Below are 25,504 nucleotides of genomic sequence, written 5' to 3' on the forward strand. Positions count from 1 at the left end.
CTTCCCATACCAAATATAAAAATAGCCAGGTACTTCCTTTGCTCTCTATCAATGGGCAAAAAACAGTACTCTAGGTCTCTAGGGAAGACAACATCCTATCATTAATGGGGTGTTTTTTAGGAATCATTGAATGGTACACATTACTCAAAATCACATACAGTAGCAAGCATCTTAGAGCAAAAAATCTTGCAGCCACACTCTCTGCACATTCCTCCAAGAATCAGGGTATGCTAACGAATTAAAACTGAATGGTAAGTTCAGAAAAGGTGAAGATCCATTAATGGAAAACAGAAAACCTTTCTGGCAGTAGTGGCAAACCCTTGGTACTTGTTGAAATTTCTTAAACTTTTGTTTATCTTAAGAATCTTATGAGTGCTTAAGTACCAAAGCTGATTTCCCTGCCAACAGAAATATATTGAGAATTAACAAGGTTACACTACAAAGGAACTTCCACTCCATATTATTATTTTTATTATTTCACATGTAGATGATACCTTAGCATAGGGGCTGGGCAGAACAGGGATGAATTCTTAACAAAGTCATCCAGTTTCTTTCCTAAAGAAGCAGCAGTCTCTCCTCACTCATCTTTCTTAATTACCAATGGTCATCTTCTATGGACAGCTCTAAAGTGGGTGGAGAAGGCAGCAGACAACACTTTCCACTCATCAGAGAACTTTCTAGATCAATAAACTGTACATGTGTCACAAGCACCCAGTCGGGATATACCAGGGGAGTAGGATCTCATGGTTTACTGGAAAGGAGGGACAAAAGAATGCCTAAACACACAAATCAACTGACCTATGAGGTCATCCTTTGTTCTTTAACTTCTGCATGAACACCTGAAAATTTCAATCTGTAAATGAAATTAAGATCACTATACCTAAAAATATCTTTAAGTACCAAACAGGACTAGAGCAGGAAACAGCAGTGGGAGAGAGAGGAGACCATGGGATGTAAAGAAAAAACATTAGCAAAACCACACTATGTTGGAATTTGAATGTATGAGTTCAGGTTTTTCACATGATTTCAGAGAAAGAAGGATAAAGTATCTTATCCGGAAATATTACTTAAGACAAAAATAAAAGATATATTAGCTAAACGGCAGGGCAGACTGATTTGAATACCATGTTCCCCTTAAGTACCAGCTAAATTGCCCTAGAAAATCTTTCTGTTTGAAGGTCCTTATAAGAGACATAAGGAATAGGACAATAAATGTACCTCCAACCCACTCTTAACAAGCTATTTTTGTGCTCCAGCGAACAGTCTTATAAAAGAGATATTTATAAGGCACTTCCAGAAAGCAAGAGTTCAGTAACTTTAACACTGAAACAAAAGGAGTAGGAACTAGTTTCACCATCTCCTAGAAGCAGCCCCTCTATTTTGCCAGACTGGCAGCAAATAAAGCGCTCAGTTTGGGCAACTGTCAAACTAATGAACATCGAAGCAGACAGCCTGCCTCTTCCTCCCCTAGGGACGCTACTGTTCCAAAGTGGACTTTGGCGTTTTGTCTCCCTACAAGAATGCAGCCAAGTTATCTGAGTCTACTCTCCCACATTACTGTTGCTCTTTCTCTCATCCGCAACTAGAGCAGCTTCTGCTAACACCAAGCACTGCACAGTAAATGACTCTCTCAAGTACTGCTTATCACTCCCCAACTGTAGTTTAATCTCTTAATTAGTTTCAATGCCAAAAATTAGGATTTCCTGAGGACTGCCACAGGATGTGCACCAGGCTGCAGGGGCCAAGGCTTAAAGTTGTTGATTCAATGCAATCAAGAGTTTAAAAGCATGGTTGCTATTGCACAGACAGAAACAGAGGGCCCTAAACAAAAGGAAGAAAGGAGGCCAAGTGCTTTCGAAAAATTAAGGAACTGAGTTTAAAGGGTGCCAGCTCACAGTCAGGACAGAAAGTCTTAATTTGTCCAAAGACTATGCTTTGGGGCTGGAATACATTTAGGCAGAACTAAAGGGATGTACTGCCCTCAAGCATCCACCCTCAGATGAGGAGGGCCAGGAAATAAGACACTTGCTGGTAAGGCTAGGCTTGGAATTAAATTAATAGTTACCAGGGGTGGAAGACAAGCAATAATAAGTTTCACAAGCTAATTAGTATTGAACTTTTTAAAGTTTATAGCAGGGAAAGCCATTCGTAGGTTATGTACTAGAAAAATCTGATTCTGAATTAATAGGCCATTAAAAAAAAAAAGAGCGAAACAAAAGTAATTCTAACCAGACTTAAGAAGCATGATCATGGGTCTCTGAATTCTTACTTCTCTTTCTCCTTTCCTAGTTGGTTTTTGACTTCTCCACCTGTGTCAATGATTCATTCAGGAAGGATCATCAGCTCTTTAGAAGAAAGCATCAAGGCATCCAGAGTTCCAAAAACAATTAAAATTGGCAACTCAGTTTTACCACCAAACTCCTGTTCCACAAGCCAACATGTCCCTCTATTTTTCTTTCAAAAGAAAGAGGTTATATATCATGCCTTCCAGACACCTACCAGTAGAATAGCTCTTGGTTCTCTTTGAAGTAAATAAGCAGAAGAAGAAAGAAAGAAAGAAAGAAAGAAAGAAAGAAAGAAAGAAAGAAAGAAAGAAAGAAAGAAAGAAAGAAGAAAGAAAGAAAAGAAAAGGAGGGAGGGAGGAAGGGAGAAGAAAAAGAAAAAAATAACCCTTAAATTCCTTAAAAACTAGTTTGCATTATTAACTGAGGTTTTCTTTAAAATAAACATTCTAGGGACACCTGGGTGGCTCAGTCGGTTAAACACCTGACTTCGGCTTAGGTCACGATCTCACAATTTGTGGGTTTGAGCCCCACGTCGGGCTCTGTGCTGACAGCTGGGAGCCTGGAGCCTGCTTCAGATTCTGTGTCTCCCTCTCTCTCTCCCCCTCCCCTCTCTCCCTCTCTCTCTGCCCTCCCTCTCTCTCTCTCTCTCTCTCTCTGCCCCCTCCCTCTCTGCCTCTTTCTGCCCGCTCACACTCTGTCTGTCTCTCAAAAATAAATAAACATTAAAAAAAATTTTTTTTTTTTTTTTTTTTTTGCACATTCTAGGGCCTTGTCCACCAAGACTCAGTGGTCTGGTAGAATGGATTAGAATCCTCATTTCTAACAAGCTCTACAACACTGGTGCTCAAGTTCGAGGTGCTTTTAAATAACACCCTGCAGGGGTCTTACCCCCAGATACTCACAGGGTCTGCAAGGGACCCTGACATCAGCATTATTACTAACTTTAAAGCCTTCCTTTGTGTGAGCAAGTTAAGAACCACTTCACTAAAAGTGCCTTTGATGCCCAGGGACCATGGACAAAGCTTGAGAACAGAGGCTTACAACAGTGTATCTTAATGAGGTCCTTCTGAACCTTACTTCACCACCGGAGCAGATGGCAGGCAGATTAAAATATTTAGATAATTAGAAAAACCATAGGTGACTTTTTGTTTGTTTCCTTAAATCAATTCCTCTTCAAAAAGCTCTCAAATGTGGCAAGGCTTCAGAAGGATATCTGGTTCTTAATTGAGAACAGAGTCCATACACCCTCTCCTTTTTTTTAAATATGTAGCAAAATTGGTGAAAAACTAGGATCAAGTCTCCTAGACAAAGTCCTCAGAAATAATTCTGGGGGCAGGGGGGAAGCAATTCTAATCATGCTAAGGTTTAGAAAGTTCTTCTCCAACAAACAAAACAGAGCCTGGGTTATAAAGGTTCACAAATTAGAAATGATAAGAACAGGCTTAAGGAATGGTCATAAGGCTCAGCTAAACAGTAACTGAATAAATCAAACTGTGGGGAAAAAAATCTTCAAAATAAACTTGTTTTTAATTTTTTTAATGTTTTATTATTTATATTTGACAGAGAGAGACAGAGCATGAGCAGGGGAGGGGCAGAGAGAAAGGGAGACACAGAATCTGAAGCAGGCTCCAGGCTCTGAGCTGTCAGCACAGAGCCCGACACGGGGCTTGAACTCACAAACCGCAAGATCATGACCTGAGCCAAAGTCAGACGCTTAACTGACTAGCCATCCAGGCGCCCCTAAAAAAAATTTGATTATGTAATAAAACTAAGGTAATTCACCCAGTTTCATCTTAAAAAACAAAATGACCCTGTACTGACTCACAGTGCTTTAATTAAGAATTAACTTCCTTATATTATCTTACTACATCTCCCAAAGGAGGAACATCCAGTGCAGGCTCCTTTCCTGTCCCATGGGAACCTCCAACTCCTTATTTATGTTTTGCATTAAGAACCATATTCTACGAACTGAACAAGTCTACATTTGTTCAAAGGTTAGCTCCCAGCCTGCTGCCTGTGGGCATCTTAATAGCTAGTTTCAAACAAACTCTGAAGCAAGACACAAAGGGAGAGACCACTCTTGTGGTGAGACACTTTTATTAGCATTTGGATGTGGAAGAAAGAGATGGGAGTGGAAGAAGAAACAGACTGTGCAACAGAGCTCTGGAGTATTCTGAACAGATTCCTAAAACAGAGAAGGAGGCTTAAGGGGTTATTGATCCATGGAGAGGAAATAGGTAGATAAATACCCCAAAGGACTTTCATTTGCAGGGCTAATTACTCACAAATAAATTTAGGTTTTTTGGAATACTAGCATACCAGAAATCAGAAAATTAGAATGAGGTTATAAAGGTCTATTTTAATAAAATGTTAAATACCATTAATGCAACTTCAGAAGAAACGGAGTTCAAGAAAGTCACGTTCTTTCAATTTAGAGACAAGATATTGAGAAAACTTGCACCATTTGTGGGCTGAAATTTCTCCATTCATGAAGCGGTCATATTGCTTGCGATTTTTTTAAATTTTTTTTTAAATGTTTATTTTTGAAAGAGAGAGCACAAGCAGAGGAGTGGCAGAGAGAGAAGGACAGAATCCAAAGCAGGCTCCAGGCTCTGAGCTGTCAGCACAGAGCCCAACGTGGGGCTTGAACCCACAAACTGTGAGATCATAACTTGAGCCGAAGTTGGATATTTAACCAACTGAGCCCCAGGCACCCCTGAAGTGGTCATATTGCTTGCCGATTTTAGAAGGCTTAAGCTATTGGTTAAAAAGCCCTTTAGGCTACATAATGATGAAGTTAATTTACAAAAGGAAAATCTTTCTTTTTCTTTAATTGCTGGTAATTTACTAGAGTGAAAGCTTCTATAGAAAAAAATCCACTTAGATGGGCCACCTGGGTGGCTCTGTCAGTTAAGGGTCTTGACTCTTGATTTGGGCTCAGGTCATGATCTCACAGTTTGTGAGCCTGCGGTGGGCACTGCGTGGACAGTACGAAACCCACTTGGGATTCTCAATCTCTCTCTCTCTCTCTCTCTGTCTCTCCCCATCCCTCCCCCTCTCTCTCCTCCGCCTGCTTAAGTACACTCTAAAAATAAACATTAAAAAAAAGGGAAAAATCCATTTAGAAAAATTAAAGGAACATGAGATTAATAAAATCTGAGTTTGCCTCAAATAATTAGCTAGCTTCAAGGAAGTTTAAGATTTTGGGGGGATGATGGTGAGGAAGGAGCTTTTGGGGGAGGAGACAGAAGGAGGAACCTGAGAAAAGAGGAAGCTGAAAAAAGGAAGAATTTACCTGTGGCTCTGAGACCAGGTCTTTTCTGGAATCCTATCCCTAGCACTAGACAGTAAGATTTTTCAAAGGCAAGTATCATGTTTGAAACCTACCACAGGATACACAGTAGATGCTTGATAAATGTTTTATAAATGTCGAAGCCAGTATCTTTTTTAACGGTGTTCAAGGAAGTCAGTTATAAGAAAGGAGGTAATCTGGTTTGATTCGCGATGTCAGATATACTGCTAAGCTATACTAAGAAGAAAACTGTTTATTAGAAAACTTGATTTTTATTTACATGAATTTCTAATATTGAATTAAACACTTAGGTAAAAGCAGATAAATAATGACAACGAAAAAAGTGGAATCCAAAAACAGTCCTGCGCGCAGAAAGCTCAGCACTTACAGAAGGGTGCCCAGGCTTAGCCTGTCCACCTAACGTAACAAATGGATGGAAAAGCTGCAGCCTCCTGCAGAAAAGCAGGAGATTCTCCTTATGCCTACCTCTCCTCCCAAAAAGATTGTTTTCTTTTCTTTTCTAAATATTTTTTTAACATGTATTCACTTTTGAGAGACAGACAAAAAGTAGGAGAGGGGCAGAGAAAGAGGGAGACACAGAATCCAAAACAGGCCCCAGGTTCTGAGCTGTCAGCACAGAGCCCGATGTGGGGCTCAAACTCATGAACTGTGAGATCATGACCTGAGCCCGAAGTCAGATGCTTAACTGACTGAGCCACCCCGGTGCCCCAAGATTCTGTTTTCTTTAAAACAGCCTCCTCAGCATGGGACTCCTGGAATGCTTTTTAAAATTATTTTTTTAAGTTTCTCAGTTCTCCTAAATTAACTTTTGACAGTTCCTGGGATTCTCAAGATGATCATTTAACACCTCATTAACAAGTCTATTATAGGAATTAATTCAAATGAGCCCAAACTAATTTTAATTAAACCTCAATCTGCCCAAGGTATTCCTTTTTTCTCCTATACAATAACCGCCTACATAGGCTCAGTTCTTTCAAAACTAAGAAGTACAAAAAGTGCAGTTTTCCGGAAAATTACTTGTCATCGTTTTTTAAATTTACCTAGTAAAATGTACCTATCTATTTAATTTGTTCCATGATTTGGCCATTTCGTTTAACATTCATCTACTTAAGCAATACACTTTAAGAACCCACTCATTTTCTAATAGTTATGGATGTGTGCATTCATTCATTCAGCAAATTTATCAAAAGGCTACTACTAGATGCCAGACACTAAGCTGGGTGCTACGCATGTTATTAACTACATCTCTAGCCAGAAATAAAATACAGCCAAGCACAGCTCCAGAAAATGAAAAAGCACAATTTTAGTTGCTTTTGGTCAGTCATGTTTTGCCTGGACTCATGAATAGATCTTACAGCTAAATTTCCATTACTGGAGGTGTGCTAAGTAAAAGTTAGAATTTCAAATGTCTGGCGGAATCTGTCAGAATTTCCTAGCTGTCAGTTTTTCTAGCTGGCCTGTTCTAACTCCGTGTGTCCACTCAAAGCACGAGCCCCCCTCCTCCCCGCACACTTCCCACCCACTCTTCTCTGGCTTCGGTTCAACAGCTCCTCATCAATCCAGTCACATGACCCTCTCTTCTTTGGGAAAAGGAGAGGAACTGGAAGGAGAAAGGGGGAGAAAGGGGGAGAAAGGGGGAGAAAGGGGGAGAAAGGGGGAGAAAGGGGGAGAAAGGGGGAGAAAGGGGGAGAAAGGGGGAGAAAGGGAAGGAGGGAAGGAGGGAGGGAGAGGAGGGCTTACAAAGTAGGGGAGTGGGTGGATCTCAACCTCCCCTGCGCCATTGCGGCTTCTCTGAAGGCTCCACACTCTTATCACCACAGAGCAATACATCTTCCCACAAAAAAGATGAGAACATTTCTTAACAATCAACCATGTAATATCTGTGTATATGTTTAAGCCTTACTTTCATATTTTAGGCAGGATTTATTTCCATGTAGGTTATCCATGTAGTCTGGCATCTGATAACAAAACAGTTGTACTCACAAAAGTGACATACACATAGGATAAAAGTCTAGTAGTACCGAATATTAAATACAAAGTACAGAAGTGCCCCCTGCCCACCTCCAACCAGCCACCTCCATTCCCATCCCAGGAAGCGGGGCCGGGTTCTCCATCCAGCTTGTTGGCAGCTAGCACCACAGTGCTGATTAACACACTCACACCCCTGCTTCTGTTCCAGCAGCGCTGCAGGGTGGTGGTGGTGGTGGTGGTGGTGGTGGTGGTGGCGGCGGCGTGCCAAGACAGCCGTGCTTCCGCTACTAATCACCGCCCAGTTTTGTCGTATGACTGTTTTTAATTCTAGTGGCCAGCACCGTCATAAATTTGAAGACGATTCCTTTACTTTAAAATACTTTATTAACTTAAAATAGTATTTACTGACTCTCCACCAAGTACATAACAGAAGCTGATACACCTTCATGTCCCTCACCTTCCTTTACCCCTTTCGACACCTCCTGTCTTCCGTCTGCTACTGTTTACAATGCCGAGGTTTTTGTTATTTACATTTGGTTTATAACCACTGCTAAACTTTCCATCCTTTACCTGTAACTGATCCTATAAACTAGAAATTAATTAAGAGCAATAATATTATGATTATTTCACCACACTTGTGTGAAACAAAAGAAAGTCTTCCAAGTGTCAAAACTAAGTGATTTTTTTTAACACCCAACAATTCAAGTCACATTTTAGTTTTGATTTCATCTTTTTTTCTTAATTGTTTTTAATGTTTATTTGTGAGAGAGACAGAGCATGAACAGGGGAAGGGCAGGGAGAGAGGGAGACACAGAATCTGAAGCAGGCTCCAGGTTCTGAGCTGTCAGCACAGAGCCCAATGTGGGGCTCGAACTCACGAACTGCAAGATCATGACCTGAGCCAAAGTCGGACACTTAACCGACTGAGCCACCCAGACACCCAATTTCATCTTAAATGAAGAAGAGTTGTTCACTATTTCATAGCTCCTCATATTATCATTATTTTTTTTAAGTTTATTTATTTTGAGAGAGAGAGTGAGCATGCTCGTGAGCAGGGAAGGGGCAGAGAGAGAGGGAGAGAGAATCCCAAGCAGGCGCCATGCTGTCAATGAAGAGCCCAACACAGGGCTCGATCTCACAAACCACCATGAGATCATGACCTGAGCCGAAATCAAGAGTCAGAAGCTTAACCAACTGAGCCACACAGGCACCCCCATGTTATCATTATGAAACAACTATTTCAGATCCACTAACTCTGGCTTTGGGGAGGGGCAGGGAGAAAAATCATACTAAGCACATAACTGGAGAGAGAACAGTAGCTCCTGTGAAAACAACGAGTGCCGTAAATCCCACATTCTGACGCAGGTCATATCTTTGCTTAGAATAGATGTTCAGGGACAACCCTAAAGCTCAACTAGAATATTTAATGACAAACAAGTATTTATATTATAATCCAAGTCTTATCTGTTTTACAGTTACCTATAAATCCTATTTATATGAAACTAGGTTCAGTGTCTCTATCCTAATCTAATTCATAACATTTCTCCAACAATTCTTAGGCTCCATTTCTTTATCACTGATGAGATACACCTGCCAGTGAGAATGGAGCAAATGTTTCTCAGGCTCAGAAAGCCAGCTTACAAATGGTTGCTACGTTACAAGTGGACCTGGTTAGGGACAGCAAAGGTCAAATCACCTGTATCATCAAAGTTTGAGGATTTATCCCACTAAGGGAAAATCAGTAACAACATCAAATCAAAGATACATTTATATTTTAAAAACCAAATTATTAAACTTAAGTCTCTTGTATGTTTCTTCCTAAATCCTATAATTCTAGGAACATTGGTCAGTATACATACATGAGGTTTCAATGCAGGAATAATACTATATGAGTGAATGAATGATCTTTTCCTCTTAGGTGCATAGCTTTATCAAGTCCTCAGCATTTAAGAGCACAAAGAATATAAGGGACTAAATCGTAGGTCATTAACTCTTAATAATGCCTCTCTTCAAGGCACCAAAGTATTCATTTAATCATCCCCCAAGTATTTACTGCATGCTTACTATGTGCCAAACACAGTTCTAAACAGAAAGAATCAAATGAACAGGAAGGCCAAAACTCCATGATTTTGTGGAGTTTATATTCTACTTTGGGAAGATATAGGTAACAATTATGAGAATAATCAAGTCAAACAATTATTGACTCTAAGTTCCTGATACAGGCACTATTTAAGGTGCGACGGAGGAACAAGACAAGGATCTTAACAGGGGAGGTGACATACATACAGAAACATTACAGCCAAGGGTTAGGGAACTTCAATACATTATACAGTGAAATCTCCACACTACTGGTCTAGCTCCAGCACCTGACCAACAAGCTTTTCAAGTTACTACCCAGTAATACTGCCATAACTGAACGTTCATTTTTGGAAAAGTTTCTGTCTTTCTATAACAGCATTATTCTATGACAGTTCATCCTTGTATTATCAAAAATATTAGCTAAAGGGAAAAAATAAGTGTGAATACTAACACAGGACTCAGAAACTTAATTCATCTGAGACAAAACCAAAAATTATTAGACTCGCTGAATATGACAATAATAAACTTTATATGCTCATTGGAATTGTACTGTAGCTACACAATCAGTTATGAAGAAAAAAACCCAAAAGCAAGTAACATAAAATACTTTAAAATACTTAAAACAGTCAAAATTACAATGAAAAGGTAAAGTTTAGAGATTTCATCACATATTTGGTGTTTTAGGACTGGACACCAATTTTAACATCTAGCAGTTAAGTCTACGAACTGACTTACATACACACTTTAGACAAAACACTGTGTTCAAACATTAAACACCAACCCTGTGAGACAAAATTATAAGTCTGTGATACTATAAAGTTGTGAAAAAAGGCTTTTGAGAGAAAAAGGGTATTAGCACAAAGGTGTTGTAAAAGAGCCTTTCAGTTGGCCCTGAAAAATGAACAGAATTTGGGGGATAGGAGGATAAGCATTCCGGCAGAGGGACCAAGCTGGTTTAAATAAGGATATGTGAGAGGATACAGAAAAAGATGGGTTAAGCTACTGTTAAATGTAGATGACCTTGAGCATCGTATAAATTATTTGGACTTTATTCTGCGAGCAACTAGTAGATACTGAAGACTGCTATTTTCTATTTCTGCATCTTTAAGCAGATGCTGACAAACAGCTGTCTGTTAGGAAGAGCAACAGGTGGCTGTGTTCAGGAAAGACTGCAGCAAGAAAAAGGCAGTTATAGACTGGGGCAATAGTTTGGGCAATAGGTAATCAGGGCCTGAAATAGAAATGTGGCAATGGGAGTAAGCAGAAGTGAGAGGCAGAATCAACAAAATCTGACTTAGATATGGGGGAAGTTGACCAAGATTTCAGGCCTGAATAACCTGAAGATAGAAAACCGCAGTGTAACTTCTGTGCTGTTCCTGTTCAAGATGCATTCCTGAGTCTTAATCATGAGGAAAACACTGGGTGAACCCAAACTGAGGAATATTCTATAGCATAAGTGGCCTGTAATCGTTCGTGGTGTCAAAGTCATGGAAGTCAAAGAAAGAGTGGGAACTGTGGCGGCAGAAGACTAGAGACGGGGACCATTAAATGCAACACGTGATTCTGAACCACACCTGCATCACTCGGACGGACACTGGCCAAACTTAAAAGGGGTCTGTGGAATAGACAGTAATAACGTTTCAGTATTAGTTACTGAAATAACATCATGCCATACTGTTTAGTTAATTGTTAACTGTTTCAGTGTCAATTTCTGGCTTTGTATGGTTGTATTGTGGTTATGAAGGAAAATGTAGGAAGTACTCACTAAAGCATATGGGATGATGAAGCTTCTCATCAGCAGCTTGTTTTCAACTGGTTCAGGAAAAAAAAGTCTTTTGTGCTTTATTTCCAACTTTTCTGTGTGATTGTTTTAAATAAGAAAATGATTTAAAAATACTATGCTCAGAAATACTGACTCTACCATATGGCTATAGCTAGCTCTACATCATGGAATTTTGAAATATTTGAATAATATTTCAAATTATTGTGATTTTTTTCCCACAGTTTTTAGTTGTCTTCCCCTGCCCCAGTCTCTTAAAGCCAACAGGAAAAGCCAAGAACACGGAGCAAGATTAGAACGCTCAAATTTCACATCCAGATGGCCAACCGACACACTCATCATCACTCATCATCAGGGAAATACAAATCAAAACCACAATGAGATACCACCTCACTCCTGTCAGAATGGCTAACATTATCAACTCAGGCAACAACAGATGTTGGTGAGAATGTGGAGAAAGAGGATCTCTTTTGCACTGCTGGTGGGATTGCAAGTTGGTGCCGCCACTCTGGAAAACAGTATGGAGGTTCCTCAAAAAACTAAAAATAGAACTACCCTATGACCCAGCAATTGCACTACTAGGTATTTATCCAAGGGATACAGGCATGCTATTTCAAAGGGGCACGTGCACCCCAGTGTTTATAGCAGCACTATCAACAATAGCCAAAGTATGGAAAGAGCCCAAATGTCCATCAATGGATGAATGGATAAAGAAGATGTGGTATATACACACAATGGAGTATTACTTGGCAATCAAAAAGAATGAAATCTTGCCATTTGCAGCTACGTGGATGGAACTAAAGGGTATTATGCTAAGCGAAATCAGTCAGAGAAAGACAAATCTCATATGACTTCACTCATATGAGGACTTTAAGATACAAAACAGACAAACATAAGGGAAGGGAAGCAAAAATAAGATAAAAACAGGGAGGGGGACAAAACATAAGAGACTCTTAAAATGGAGAACAAACAGAGGGTTACTGGAGGAGTTGTTGGGGGGGGGGGATGGCCTAAATGGGTAAGGGGCATTAAGGAATCTACTCCTGAAATCACTGTTGCACTATATCCTAACTAACTTAGAGGTAAATTAAAAAGAAAAAAAATGCTCAAATTTCTCCCTACATTTTCTATTTTCTTCCAGAAGCTGCAAAGTTTCCAAAAATGAAACCTGCACACTTAAAAATAAAAGACATAAGAAAGATGATCTTTGTATCGCAACAAGAAACTTGTGCTGCAAATCAACAGGGGTCCATACTTGGCCAGGAAAGAAGAAAATAAAAACTACCTTAGCACAGGTAATACATGAACTTCCTAAATCAGTCTCAAAATTGACATTCTGAATAAAAGCCTCAAATTTATGACCACATATAAAATGCTAAAAACTCGAATAATAGATTATCTTAAAGAAAAGATACATAATCAGGGTGCCTGGGTGGCTCAGTTGGTTGAGTGTCTGACCGGCTCAGGTCATGATCTCATGGTCCGTGAGTTCGAGCCCCGCATCGGGCTCTGTGCTGACAGTTCAGAGCCTAGAGCCTGCTTCAGATTCTGTGTCTCCCTCTCTCTGCCCCTCCCCCACTCATGCTCTGTCTCTCTCTCTCTCTGTCAAAAATAAACTTTAAAAAAAAAAGAAAGAAAAGATATATAATAAATTCATGATCTTAAAAACAGAAAACTAAAACACATCTATCAAATACAGCATGTTCAGAAAAGTGAATCTGAGTGCCAAATAGGGTAGAGTGTGTGGTAATAAGGGTAGATTCAATTATATGGCACTGCAAGTGGTCAAGTGTAAACACAAAAACAAAACAAACAAAAAAATCCCATGCTAATAACTGCAGCTTATTTAAAGCATCTAGCTATAATTCTTTGAATTATCTGAAACTGACATGAGAGAGAGAGAGAGAGAGAGAGAGAGAGAAAGAAAGAAAAAGAAAGAAAGAAAGAAAGAAAGAAAGAAAGAAAGAAAGAAAGAAAGAAAGAAAGAAAGAAAAGAAAAAGGAAGGGAGGGAGGAAGGAAGAAGAGAGAGAAAGAGGGAAAGAGAGAAAGGAAGGAAGGAAGGAAGGAAGGGAGGGAGGGAGGGAGGGAGGGAGGGAATCAAGTTCCCAGTGACTTCACTGCCTTCAGCCCCACCTGCAACAGAACTCCATTGGGTTAGCATCCTGTTTGAAGTGGTCCTACAGCAAGGACTATTTATGGTGAAATAACTTTACACAACACAGAGATTGAAAATGTGCAAGTAAACAGAAACTGTCATATCTTATAAAAAGGAGAAAATAGTATGTCAAAAATGAACTTATTCAAAATAATGCTTGATATTTTATATCCAATAACAGAAATCAGAAAATTAGAGGGTAAGGCATGAAAAGAAAGAAAGCCAGCTTCTTAGTCCAACATTCCCTAAAACTAAAATCAAAGTCAGGACCAAGCACTTACATTACGTGACCTTTTCTCCCTCCTTCCTATACAGAAATTAAACATGAGATATCTGACACAAGGTAGAGAAAAGGCTCTTCACTTTGCAAGTTCACTGTCATGATGTAAAAGTGTCTCCAGCTCACTTATGGGTTATCTTTAGCTCTCCCCATTTCCAATTCACAGCACTGTGGAAATTCAATGAAAGAAATACTGGTGCAGCTCTTATGTAAATCTGATTCCTTCCAGATAAACTTCTTCAACATATAAAAAGTGAAAAACAGTACAATATTAAAATGCATGGTTCTAGAAAGCCTAGATAACCCAAGATGAAACTGAAAAATGCCCCTAAAATAAGCCATGCACATACATATATAACCATAAAGACATACTACAAATTAATACAAAACAGAAGAAAGCAATAAACACTTACAGAAGATATATTTGACTCAGACTAAAGAAAAGATTGTTTAAGGCACAAAAACATTGTCCACATGGGAAAAGAATCATAAATTCTATCACATTAAGAATGAAAACTTTTGTGAAAGTTTTGTGAAATTATTAACAAGATTTAAAGAAAAGCCATGTCTCTCAGGTTGAGAGACAATAGTGGTAAAGAATTATTATCCAGAATACATGAAGAACTCTTAAAAATACCCATCTAAACAAACAGCCAGGGGCGCCTGGGTGGCTCAGTAACTCTTGATCTCAGCTCAGGTTTTGATCTCAGGGTTGTAAGTTCAAGCCCCACCTTGGGCTCCACACTGGGCGTGGAACCTACTTAAGAAAATAACAAAAACAAACAAACAAAAACCCTCAGCCAATGGGACAAATGATCAGGAAAATAGAAATAAAAACTACAATGAGATTCTGTTTCACGCAGATCCTATGTGCAGGATTAAAGGGACTGACAGTATCTACAAAGACAAGGAAATGGGCACATGATAACTTTCATATACTAGAATGGGAGACTGAACTGCTGTAAGGACTTCTGAAAGAATTTGGCAGCCTCTGAGGATGTCCACCAATATCACTGCAAGATAAAGAATCTCGGCCACACTGTTGCTGCAGCACCATGTAACAACAGCGAAAAAGAGCTGACAACCTAAATGTCCATCAATAGAGCGATGAACACAGAAGCTGTGGTAATACTGCGTGGAACATTTAACGGCAAAAACAAATGAATGAGAACCTCACACTCAACAGAAATAATGCAAACAATATTAAGCAAACAAAATAAATGGCAGAAAAACTTCCCTCATATGACCAACTTATGTAACATTTAAAAACAGAAAATACCATAGACAGTCCTCACTACTGGAATCCAGTCTGTTCCTAAGTGTGTCACACTGTGAATTTTCAGGCGGCAGAGTCTGTATATTACATCATTCAAAAATAAGAAAAATTACATGTTCCTGGCTCATCCAAAGCTCCAAACTGAAACAGTCTTCAATATCTACATAACAGCCTACCAAGAATTTCTATAAAATAGAAGGCACCTAAAATACCAATGACCTATTTTAACCCTCAAACAACTGAAGTACTCTAGCATGCATCATTCAGTGATGCTGCCCAGTACGGAGTCTATTATATTTCTACTTAGGCATTCACTCGTCTCCATGAGCATGAACACTCCCACGTTTTCTTCAAATGCAGGGACATCCATGGGCCTCTTGTGCTCACCTATTTCCTTCATAGGCTTTCCTGCATATCACAGGACATTTTCATTAGTAATACAGGGAAGGTAAGAGATATTGCACAACACATTTTACAACACAAGTGGACAAGGGACCGGGTCCTATCAGGAAAAGAGGAGAAATACAACTGAAGTGCACTCCACAGCTTCTTCCCCAGACTTGTGCACAAGTGAAAACATCTTTGATGGTGTGCACATGATGGGGGTTTTGATTCAGACAGTTAAATTCCATAAGCATTTCTGGAAGTCATCACAGCAAAGAGTGAGCCTTCAAACAGTGGGGGATACTTACATTACATGGATATGGTCATAGTAAAAGCATAAAAGTACAGAAAGATAATTTCAGAATAGTGGTTATCTCTGGGGAATGGGTGAGAGAAACAGAAACAAGAAGGGACATTACAGGGAGTTTTAGCTATCTTTTTCTTTTTAAAAAGTGGATAAATGGGGTGAGATATTAACATCATTAAAATATTAGATCATGGGTACATTATTTTCTGTACCTTTTCATCAAATCTGAAGGACCAATAACATTTTTTTTAATGCTTATTTATTCTTGAGAGAGAGAGAGAAGAATAGAGACAGAGCACAAGCAGGGGAGGGACAGAGAGAGAGGGAGAGACAGAATCCGAAGCAGGCTCCAGGATCGAAGCTGTCAGCACACAGCCCGATGCAGGGCTCAAACCCATGAACCATGAGATCATGACCTGAGCCAAAGTCAAACACTTAGCCAGCTGAGCCACCCAGGTGCCCCTGAAGGACCAATAACATTTTTAACCTACCTGAAGCATGCCAGAAGCCTGCCAACATTAGTGAGGCCACAGATTCATAAGAATCTGAACTCAATACTAGACAAGAATCTGAATTTGATACTAGGGCAAGAGAACCAGTGTGTCTGTTTTTTTTTTGTGTCACCCTAATACCCTTAACAAGACAAGTGTGCCTCCTATCAGAACTGCCATCCTCCACACCTCACCTGCAACCCCTCTACCCGTACTATTATGCTCAGGCCACAGTGGACTCCTTGGTCTTCCTGACCACAGAGTTGCCTCCATCTCTAGGCCCTTTTATCCCTGGATTTTTCAGGGCCAAATCCTCACTTCTCTCAAATTCTTGCTAAAATCTTGCCTTCTCAATGACAGCTTTATTTAAAATTGCAAACTGGGTCCCTCAAAACTTCTCTACTTATTCTCCGGAGTACTCACCATTTTCTAGCATACTCCATAATCTGTTTCCCTCACTAGAAACCCCATTAGGCAAAAATTTGGGGGTGTTTCATTCTTGATGAATCACGAGTGCCTGGAAACAGCACCTAGCACACAGCAAGCGCTCAAATATTTGGTAAAATAGTAAAACTTCAATTTTTCTGTTATAGTACTCTCCAAGACTAACACAACAAGCCACTGTCCTCTGCATCTCCAATACTGCCCAAGTATATACTCCACTCAAATGATCTGCTTGTAAGCCCATTTCCTGTGGATTGTGATTCACAGAGCCTAACACATAGTGAGATACTCAGTGTTTGTAAAATGAATGAAATTCAATGTCTCGAACATAAGAGATTAAGTTTCACTCAGGGCAGGCGACTTCTATTATAAAATCACACTCAGGCAATTACTTGCAAAAACCTCTTTTTAAAAATCACTTTAAGGCATAGTCAAAGGGCTGCTGCTTGAGTCACACTTTTTTCCTTCTGCAAGGACAACGAAAAGATGCATTCAGTGATACCATAAAAATAAACATTACCTTACACACTCAAATCTAAAAGAAATCAGGTCATATTTAATTAAGACTGGGTAGCTGGATTTAAGAGATACGGAATTTATCTCTACTTTTGGTTTCATTTTTATTATCCTCTATTTTGGCAGAGAAATAATGTAACCAAAAGAAGTTTGTCACTACTAATTAAAAGTTTTAGAGAGTAATTTTTAAAATGTATAAAAGCTGGTAGTGGCAAGTTGTAAAAATGGCCACAAACTCTTGGACCCACTTCCCTTTTGAGACAGTGTCTGATTTCCCCGCCCTGCAATCTGGACTGGCCTTAGTGACCTGCTTGTTAACAACAAATCAGAAAAGGTCATGGGGTTACAGCACATCCTTTGGAAACGCCTGCTCTGAAGCATCCCTCTGGATTCCCAGTCACCGTGCGATAAGGAGCCCAGCCTCGCGGGGAGGGAATGTGAAGGTGCTCTGGTCAACAGCCTCAGCTGAGCCCAGAATTCAAGACACTTGGGCCCAAGTGACATGGGAGGGAAGAAGCCTCCAGATGATCCCAGCCCCCAGCCATCTGAGTCTTCCCCAGCCGTTTGGGTCTTCCAAGCTCATGCCTTGGATATTACAGAGCAAAGACAAGCCATCCTGCTGTGCCCTGACCGAATTCCTGACCTGCAGAATCTGTGAGCATAATAAGACGGCTCTTATTTCACACCACTACGCATAGGGGGTGGTTAGAGAGGCGAGAAATAAACTGGAAAATGAGTGCTAACCCAACGTCTGTCTATAGCTAATTACCATATTTCATTTTCTCACCGCCAGCAGAGCCTAGATTTCATTATTTGGTATGCATAAGTCATCTATCCAGAGGTCACACATCACACAGATCCATGCTCTAGGACAGGGCAAAAAAATTATCCAAAATTAACTTTGATAGCTGTTGGCCTTTCATTGCAGTCACCTCAGTCCATATACTGGATCAGTAAGGTTGATGGCACCTATGTGAAGGAGGTAGATCACTGCTAGCTATATATGTATATCTCAGATCAGAACACGCTAATTAACACCATAAAGGAAGGGGAGGAGATAACATAGATACTGTTAACAGGGGGTTACTCACAAGGCTCCATACTATGTTCACAATATGAATGAAGTATTTCCTTCCCCAAGGAATGAATTCATGAAACTGAAAATGACCAACACTTTCAAAATCCATTTCCAAAAATCTCTTACTAGAGATAATAAGGATATATCACAGATGAGAAAAAATATTAAGGTAAAATTCTGATTTAAGAAAACAGGCTTACATTAATCAAAATCAGACATACTCCTTCCTTCCTCTTCAGTGCAAACCAAATAAGTCTTACCATAAAATATTATATAAATGAAGACAGTTCAAGGCTGATAATGCAGGATCTTTTACAAGAATAAGACTCATTTTAGATGCACTTAAAAAAGCAACAACCAAAACTAATGTATGTCTCAAAACTAACAATGGAAATAGTTCAGAAGTGAAAAAAACAAAACAAAAATTCCAATTGTTCTACATTTTCTGCAGTCAATACTGCCCTCTAGTGATGCAGAATAAAAGCCAAATAGAAAGTACCACATTTTATTTATTGTTCATTTTAGTATGTTTATGTCAGGGCACCTAGCTTGGACTACAAATCCCACCAAAGACAGAATAAACAAATCCAGGATGACTTTTATTATCCGCTCTTAAATTAGAAACTCTTTTAAAAGGCACTGAATCAAGGACACTAATATATGCAAACAGCAGACTTTAAATACATTGGGAACAGATTCTCACTACACACAGTGAGTTACATCTTCATATAAAACTGTACAATTTGAGAAAGACTCTGGGGCTCATTACCTAAGACTTATGAAGATAGGTAGGATCGTAAGATTAAAGTGTCACCATCTGTAGACAAGAAAATTCAACTGGAAGCAAGCCAGGCTAGTTGTCATGGCATATGTGTACCAAACACACTGAAGAGTGCCCATAGCAACCAAGGCCTCACACATCTGCCAGTTCTGCCCATTAGTAGACCTGGCTCTTCATTTGAGGAAAAAAGTTCAAGAAAAGAGCATGTTTGGTTGCTAAGCATTTACCGAACATAGGAAATTTTCCAAGAAAACAGACTTACCGAGGGTAGTGCCATCCTGCCCCATGATGCACTTCATAGAGGTGACAATCTGCTCCACAACAGGCGGTGACAGCGACGTGGCATACACTGCACTATGGGAATGTGTTCGCAGATAGTCTATCAGCTCCTGCGGAGTTCACAGAAGCAAGTCATTAGAGGTAAAGCTTGAATCCTCGGGCGATGGCACTGCCTTCCTTCCAGGTGAAAGCACTCTTCCTCCCTTCAAGAGCATGGGGATGGGGACACTAATCTGAGATGCAAGATCAACCAGCATCAACGGTCAAAGGACACCACCAGCAACAACTGCATCTGACACATGGCAACAGCCTCAGGCTTTGTTTTGTTTGTTAAATGTGCCACAACATGAAAGAAAGAAAAACTAGTTTTAAAGAAGCCCTCTAAATTTGGAGACCATACCACTTAATGTTATAAACGTATCTGCAATGCTGTGTTAATAAACAAGGCGTATGGATTCCTTTTACATACAGTAATTTCCTTTTTTTTTTTTTTAAGTTTATTTATTTATTTTGAGAACACACGCAGGGGAGGGGCAGAGAGAGAGGGACAGAGAGAGAATTCCAAGCAGGCTCCACACTGTCAGCGACTTGGGGCTCAATCTCACAAACCACGAGATCATGACCCGAGCCGAAACCAAGATTCAGACACTTAACCAAATGAGCCACCTGGGCACCCCACAATAATTTACTTTTAAGTATTACAAAAAATATCATCTACATGCTACCCTATGTCTGCTAAGCCCATCCTTACACTTCTGAGTAAGAGTAAGACCGTTCTCTAGCATCAATTTTAAAGGTATTAAATATCCTCTAGGGGCGCCTGGGTGGCTCAGTTGGTTAAGTGTCCGACTTCACCTCAGGTCATAATCTCATGGTTCCTCAGTTCAAGCACCCCACCAGGCTCTCTGCTGTCAGAGCAGAGCCTGCCTCAGATCCTCTCTGTCCCCTTGTCTCTCTGCCCCCCCAAACATTAAAAAATCTAAATATCCTCCAGATACACAGATTTATAAAACAATATAAATATGGCAGAATAGAAATTCACTGGGTCTTTCATGAGAACATGGAAAGCCATCTCACTGAGTGAAGAAAAACTTTGTATGCCAGTTACAAGGAGTCCAAAACAATGAGGTCTATGTCCCTATTCTCTCCTTTTAACTTCACTAAATCTTTAAATAAAATGTGCAAAGTAGCTCATGTATCAGAACCCAAAAAGGACACACAGAAAAGGACTACAAAAATAGTGTATCACTTCAAAAACACTAAAAACTATTCAGAACCCACAAAAGCAAAGATATACCATACCTAAATGATCTCCCAGAGTATGATTTCAAGTCCTTTGGTTTGGCAATAAATCTTAGCAATCAAACTCTCCAAAGTGAGCCTGGTTCCATTAACAAAAATTTGAGGTAAAACTCTATCAACCTTGACTAAAACCACTAATAATGAGTTTTCTCTAAAAGGCAATCAATTATTAAGAGAAAGTCCATGCTTTAAGCCTCCCAATGTCAAGGTTTAAAAAGGAATTAGAGATATGTATGAGCTCCTACCACATACCTCATACAAATACTAACAAATGATGTGTTTTTTTCTAATACCATGGAGAGTTTTTTTAAATAACAGTTTTACCGAGATGGAATTAACTTTTCTAAAGTATACAATTCAGGTGCTTTCAGTATACTCATAGAGCTGTGCGACTTTCATCACTATCTAATCTTGTTTTATTTATTTTTTTAAAGTAGGCTCTATGCCCAGCATGGGGCTTGAACTCATGACCCTGAGATCAAGAATCACATACTCTACCAACTGAGCGAGCCAGGCCCTACTATCTAATTTTAGGACATTTTATTACCTCAGAAAGAAACCTCATACCCATCAGCAATCACTTGCCGCTTCTCCCATCCCCTCAGCCCTTGGCAACCACGAACCTACATTCTGTCTCTGAATTGGCCTGCTCTGGATATATCATATAAAAGCAATAATACAATGTGACCTTTGTGACTGACTTCTTTAAGTTCATGTAAACTGACTAACGTGAACTTTCAAATTCATCCATGTTGTAACATGGACGTACATTATTTTTTCAACCCTTACTATACAATCTTATAAACTAGGCATATTTATCTCTGTTTTTAGTGATAAGGAAATAGGAAGGTTAAATGCTTTGCCCAAGGTCTCACAAAGTTAGGGAAATATTCAAACCTAGGCCTCCGTCTCATGATTCAGCCATTTCCATCACACCGCATTGATTCTCAAAAGCCTCAGAGTTCATTACATAATTTTTAAATTGAAAAATACAATGCCTTGTAGTACACCAGAGCAGGCAAAATAATCTTTTTCTTCCTGTCTCTATGCTCACCCAAGATGCATTTGAGGTCAAGGGGAGGGAAACTGGTCTTCTATTCCCACTGGCTCTCATTATAACTCTACTTTTGAAACTGTGGGCACAACTCAAACCCAGTAGAAGACTGTGGCAAACAGGCAGCACCACTGTGTGTTCTCTCATACAAGAGGGTGTTCTGTATCTCAGACCAGTGTGTAGTTTAGAGCGAAGCTCAAATAAGAAAACAACAAACAATGAACAGAACTCGCCTTTAGTTTATCAGTCACTCCCTAAGCTGAACTGTGAAGCCCAAAGGCACTGTGAGCCTAAGCCACAAACAAATTCAGGGTCTCCACATCGGGGTTCCAGATTCTTATCTGTCACAAGTGAGTTACCAAGTCTAATCACCAGTCCCTTTATCCTCAATTGCTCAATTCACATGGCCCATTTACCTTCTTGCCTCCAATGTATCCTCCAGAAGCACCAAAACTCTTTGTGAATGTTCCCATCATAACGTCCACATCCTCAGGATCCAGGCCAAAGTAATCTACCACCCCTCGACCTGTAGGGCCCAGAGCCCCAATGCTGTGAGCTTCATCTAGATACAAGTATGCCTTGTATTTCTTCTTAAGAGCAATCACTTCAGGAAGGCGAACAATAGATCCCTCCATGCTGGCAAGACAGGAGAAAATACATACAGAGACTTCTTAACTCAAAATTAGGGGCTGGTCTGTCAACTTACTGTTATTATTAATTTTTTCAGTTTATTGCTTTTTTAAAATAGTTTGACAACTCTGCCTGTGATTTTAATTTTTTTTTTTTAACGTTTATTTATTTATTTTTTTTTTTTTGAGACAGAGAGACAGAGCATGAACGGGGGAGGGTCAGAGAGAGGGAGACACAGAATCCGAAACAGGATCCAGGCTCTGAGCTGTCAGCACAGAGCCCGACGCGGGGCTTGAACTCATGGACCGTGAGATCACGACCTGAGCCGAAGTCGGACGCTTAACCGACTGAGCCACCCAGGCGCCCCTCTGCCTGTGATTTTAAACTAGCAAAGTTAGGTGATGCCATGGCCAGGCAGATGTCTGGGGGAAAGGAGAGTGGATCTTTTAAAACAAGCGTCAGAACAGAACTGATCTTAATTTACCACAGATGGATAAAGGTCACCAGATTCTTCCAATGCTTGTAATTACAGGCAACATTAGATTTTGTATTACGTTGCATGTGTAATTAAAATAACAGAATAAAATGAAATAAAAGAATTAAAAAAAATAGGACGTAAGAAAGTAAGCGCGAGGACTGCAAATAAACCAGAATAAAATCTTTCTTCAAATGAAATGATGTATGATTTGTTTTGACATATTAGAAAATATATTCCAATTCTTGGCCCTCTGTATAAATTCCCTCTATAAACAGCAGAAAAAGGACCCCAACAGAGGGGTGATCTGGAGACTATAAAGCACAACAGAAAGAATAAAGAAAAGCCAGAGAAAAAGACTTCTGTTCTAGTGCAAACTCTGCTTCCAGGTTTTTGTGTTTTTTTTTAACATTTATTTATTTTTGAGACAGAGAGAGACTGAGCATGAATGGAGGAGGGCCAGAGAGAGAGGGAGACATGGAATCTGAAGCAGGCTCCAGGCTCTGAGCTGTCAGCACAGAGCCCGACGCGGGGCTGGAACTCACAGAGCGCGAGATCATGACCTGAGCCGAAGTCGGAAGCTTAACCGACTGAGCCACCCAGGCGCCCCTGCTTCCAGGTATTTTAACAAATCATAAACATTGTTTCCTTAGTTTCCAGAGGGGTCTATATTACCATTCCCTTCTGCTTAAAAATTCTGTAACTTCATGGAGCCAAATCAGAAAAGATAAGAATAGGAAAGTAGGATTACCTATATATTCCCTCCACAAGGATTAGAATTTTCTTCCAGGGCCTTCGAGTCCGAGGCTGACCATAAACAATGGCATCTTTCAGCAGCTTCTCTAGGCTTTGCATATCTACATCACACAAAAAAGAATTTCAGCACAAAGTACCTTCCTCTTTCTGAACTTTATTTCAGAAATGCAAATACGCATTTCTTATTCAGGAAGGGTGTCTCAAATAGCAAAGGACATTAACTTATGGAATCAGAACTGAGCAGAAAAAGGCAAAATGGGTGAGCTACCTCTAGCTTGAATGACAATCTGAAATGTAATAAATGTTCAAAACCATAAAAACTCCACCAAATAACTGTGGCATAGGTGATTCAGAGTTGGTTAGCGTGCTTGTGAAATGGCTCATGTTTCATGTTAAATACCTGACCATTCAGTTAGCTTTTTTTTTTGTATTCGTAGAATCAACTGTATCTTTAATCCTAGTGAGTCATTCAGAAATACACACATAAAAGACTGAGCAAGAAAGTGCAAATAAACTATTAAAAATACATACACCTCTTAAAAAGCAAATAGGAGGGAAAATTCACGCGCATGCTCCATTTCCTTTCACCCAGGATACACTCAATAACTGCTTGTTAAACAGTTTTAACTTAGTAGTGTGCTAAAAATACGCCAGTGGCATCCATGAGACTATGTGGTAAGAAAGCTTGGCAATCAGTTAGCCTTTTGTTTGACTTGATCAGCTGTCTGTACATTATCTAGCTCTCATGGCTCTGTTGGTCCTTAAGGATGGTTAACAGGTCCAGAAACAGCTTGGCTGGTACTACCATTAATGAGGATCATAATTTTCCTGTTAATGATAAATGCTCTGGGGACACCTGGGTGGCTCGGTCAGCTGAGCATCCGACTCTTGGTTTGTGCTCAGGTCATGATCCCAGGGTGAGGGGTTCGAGCCCCATGTCAAGCATCAGTCTCCACGGAACCCACTTAAGATTCTCTCCCCCACCACAAGCCCTCCCCTGCCTCTCTCGGGGCACCTGGGTGGCTCAGTTGGTTAAGTGGCCAACTTCAGCTCAGGTCATGATCTCACCGTTCATGGATTCAAGCCCCACATTGGGCTCTGTGCTGACAGCTCAAAGCCTGGAGCCTGCTTCGGATTCTGTGTCTCCCTCTCTCTGCTCCTCCCCTGCTTGCACTCTGTCTCTCTCTCAGAAATAAATACACATTAAAAAAATTTATTTAGAAAAAGTTGAAAGCCAAATAAAAGGAGAATCTTGTATTTTGTACCAAAAGGCTTCCTTTAGCCTCTATTTCTATTCTAATGAGGAAGAGAATAACTTTTTAAAGTTTATTTTTTTTTAATTTTTTAATTTTTTTTTTAATTTTTTTTTTTTAACGTTTATTTATTTTTGAGACAGAGAGAGACAGAGCATGAACGGGGGAGGGTCAGAGAGAGAGGGAAATGCAGAATCTGAAACAGGCTTCAGGCTCTAAGCTGTCAGCACAGAGCCTGATGCGGGGCTCGAACTCACGGACCGCAAGATCATGACCTGAGCCGAAGTCGGCCGCTTAACCGACTGAGCCACCCAGGTGCCCCAAGTTTATTTTTTTGAGAGAGAGAGAGAGAGAGAGAGAGAGAGAGAGAGAGAGAGAGAGAGAGAGAGAGAAAGAGAGAGACAGAGAAAGAGAGAGAGAGAGTCCCAGGTAGACTCCACTCTGTCAGCACAGAGCCTGATTAGGGGCTCGAACTCACAAACTATTGATCATGACCTGAGCCGAACCTTAACCAACTGAGCCACCCAGGTGCCCCAAGAATAACTTTTAAAAGACTGGACCAGAAGGACATTTTAAACGTTGCAACATGCGTCATTTAGATTTTCTATTATTAA

General features: G+C 40.0%; 1 protein-coding gene across 1 annotated transcript in view; it reads right to left on the reverse strand.

Annotated features, from left to right (window-relative positions):
* Window positions 1–25,504, reverse strand: part of SPTLC2 (serine palmitoyltransferase long chain base subunit 2) — a 101,694-nt gene that overhangs the window by 31,444 nt on the left and 44,746 nt on the right. Inside the window, exons 7-9 of the mRNA XM_042990238.1 lie at window positions 23,633–23,738; window positions 22,193–22,412; window positions 19,404–19,530 (exon numbers count right to left, since the gene is read on the reverse strand). Coding sequence (XP_042846172.1) covers window positions 19,404–19,530; window positions 22,193–22,412; window positions 23,633–23,738 — 453 coding nt within the window. The remainder of the gene's footprint in view (window positions 1–19,403; window positions 19,531–22,192; window positions 22,413–23,632; window positions 23,739–25,504) is intronic.

Source organism: Panthera tigris, chromosome B3 (genome assembly GCF_018350195.1).
Source record: "Panthera tigris isolate Pti1 chromosome B3, P.tigris_Pti1_mat1.1, whole genome shotgun sequence".
NCBI lineage: Eukaryota > Metazoa > Chordata > Mammalia > Carnivora > Felidae > Panthera > Panthera tigris.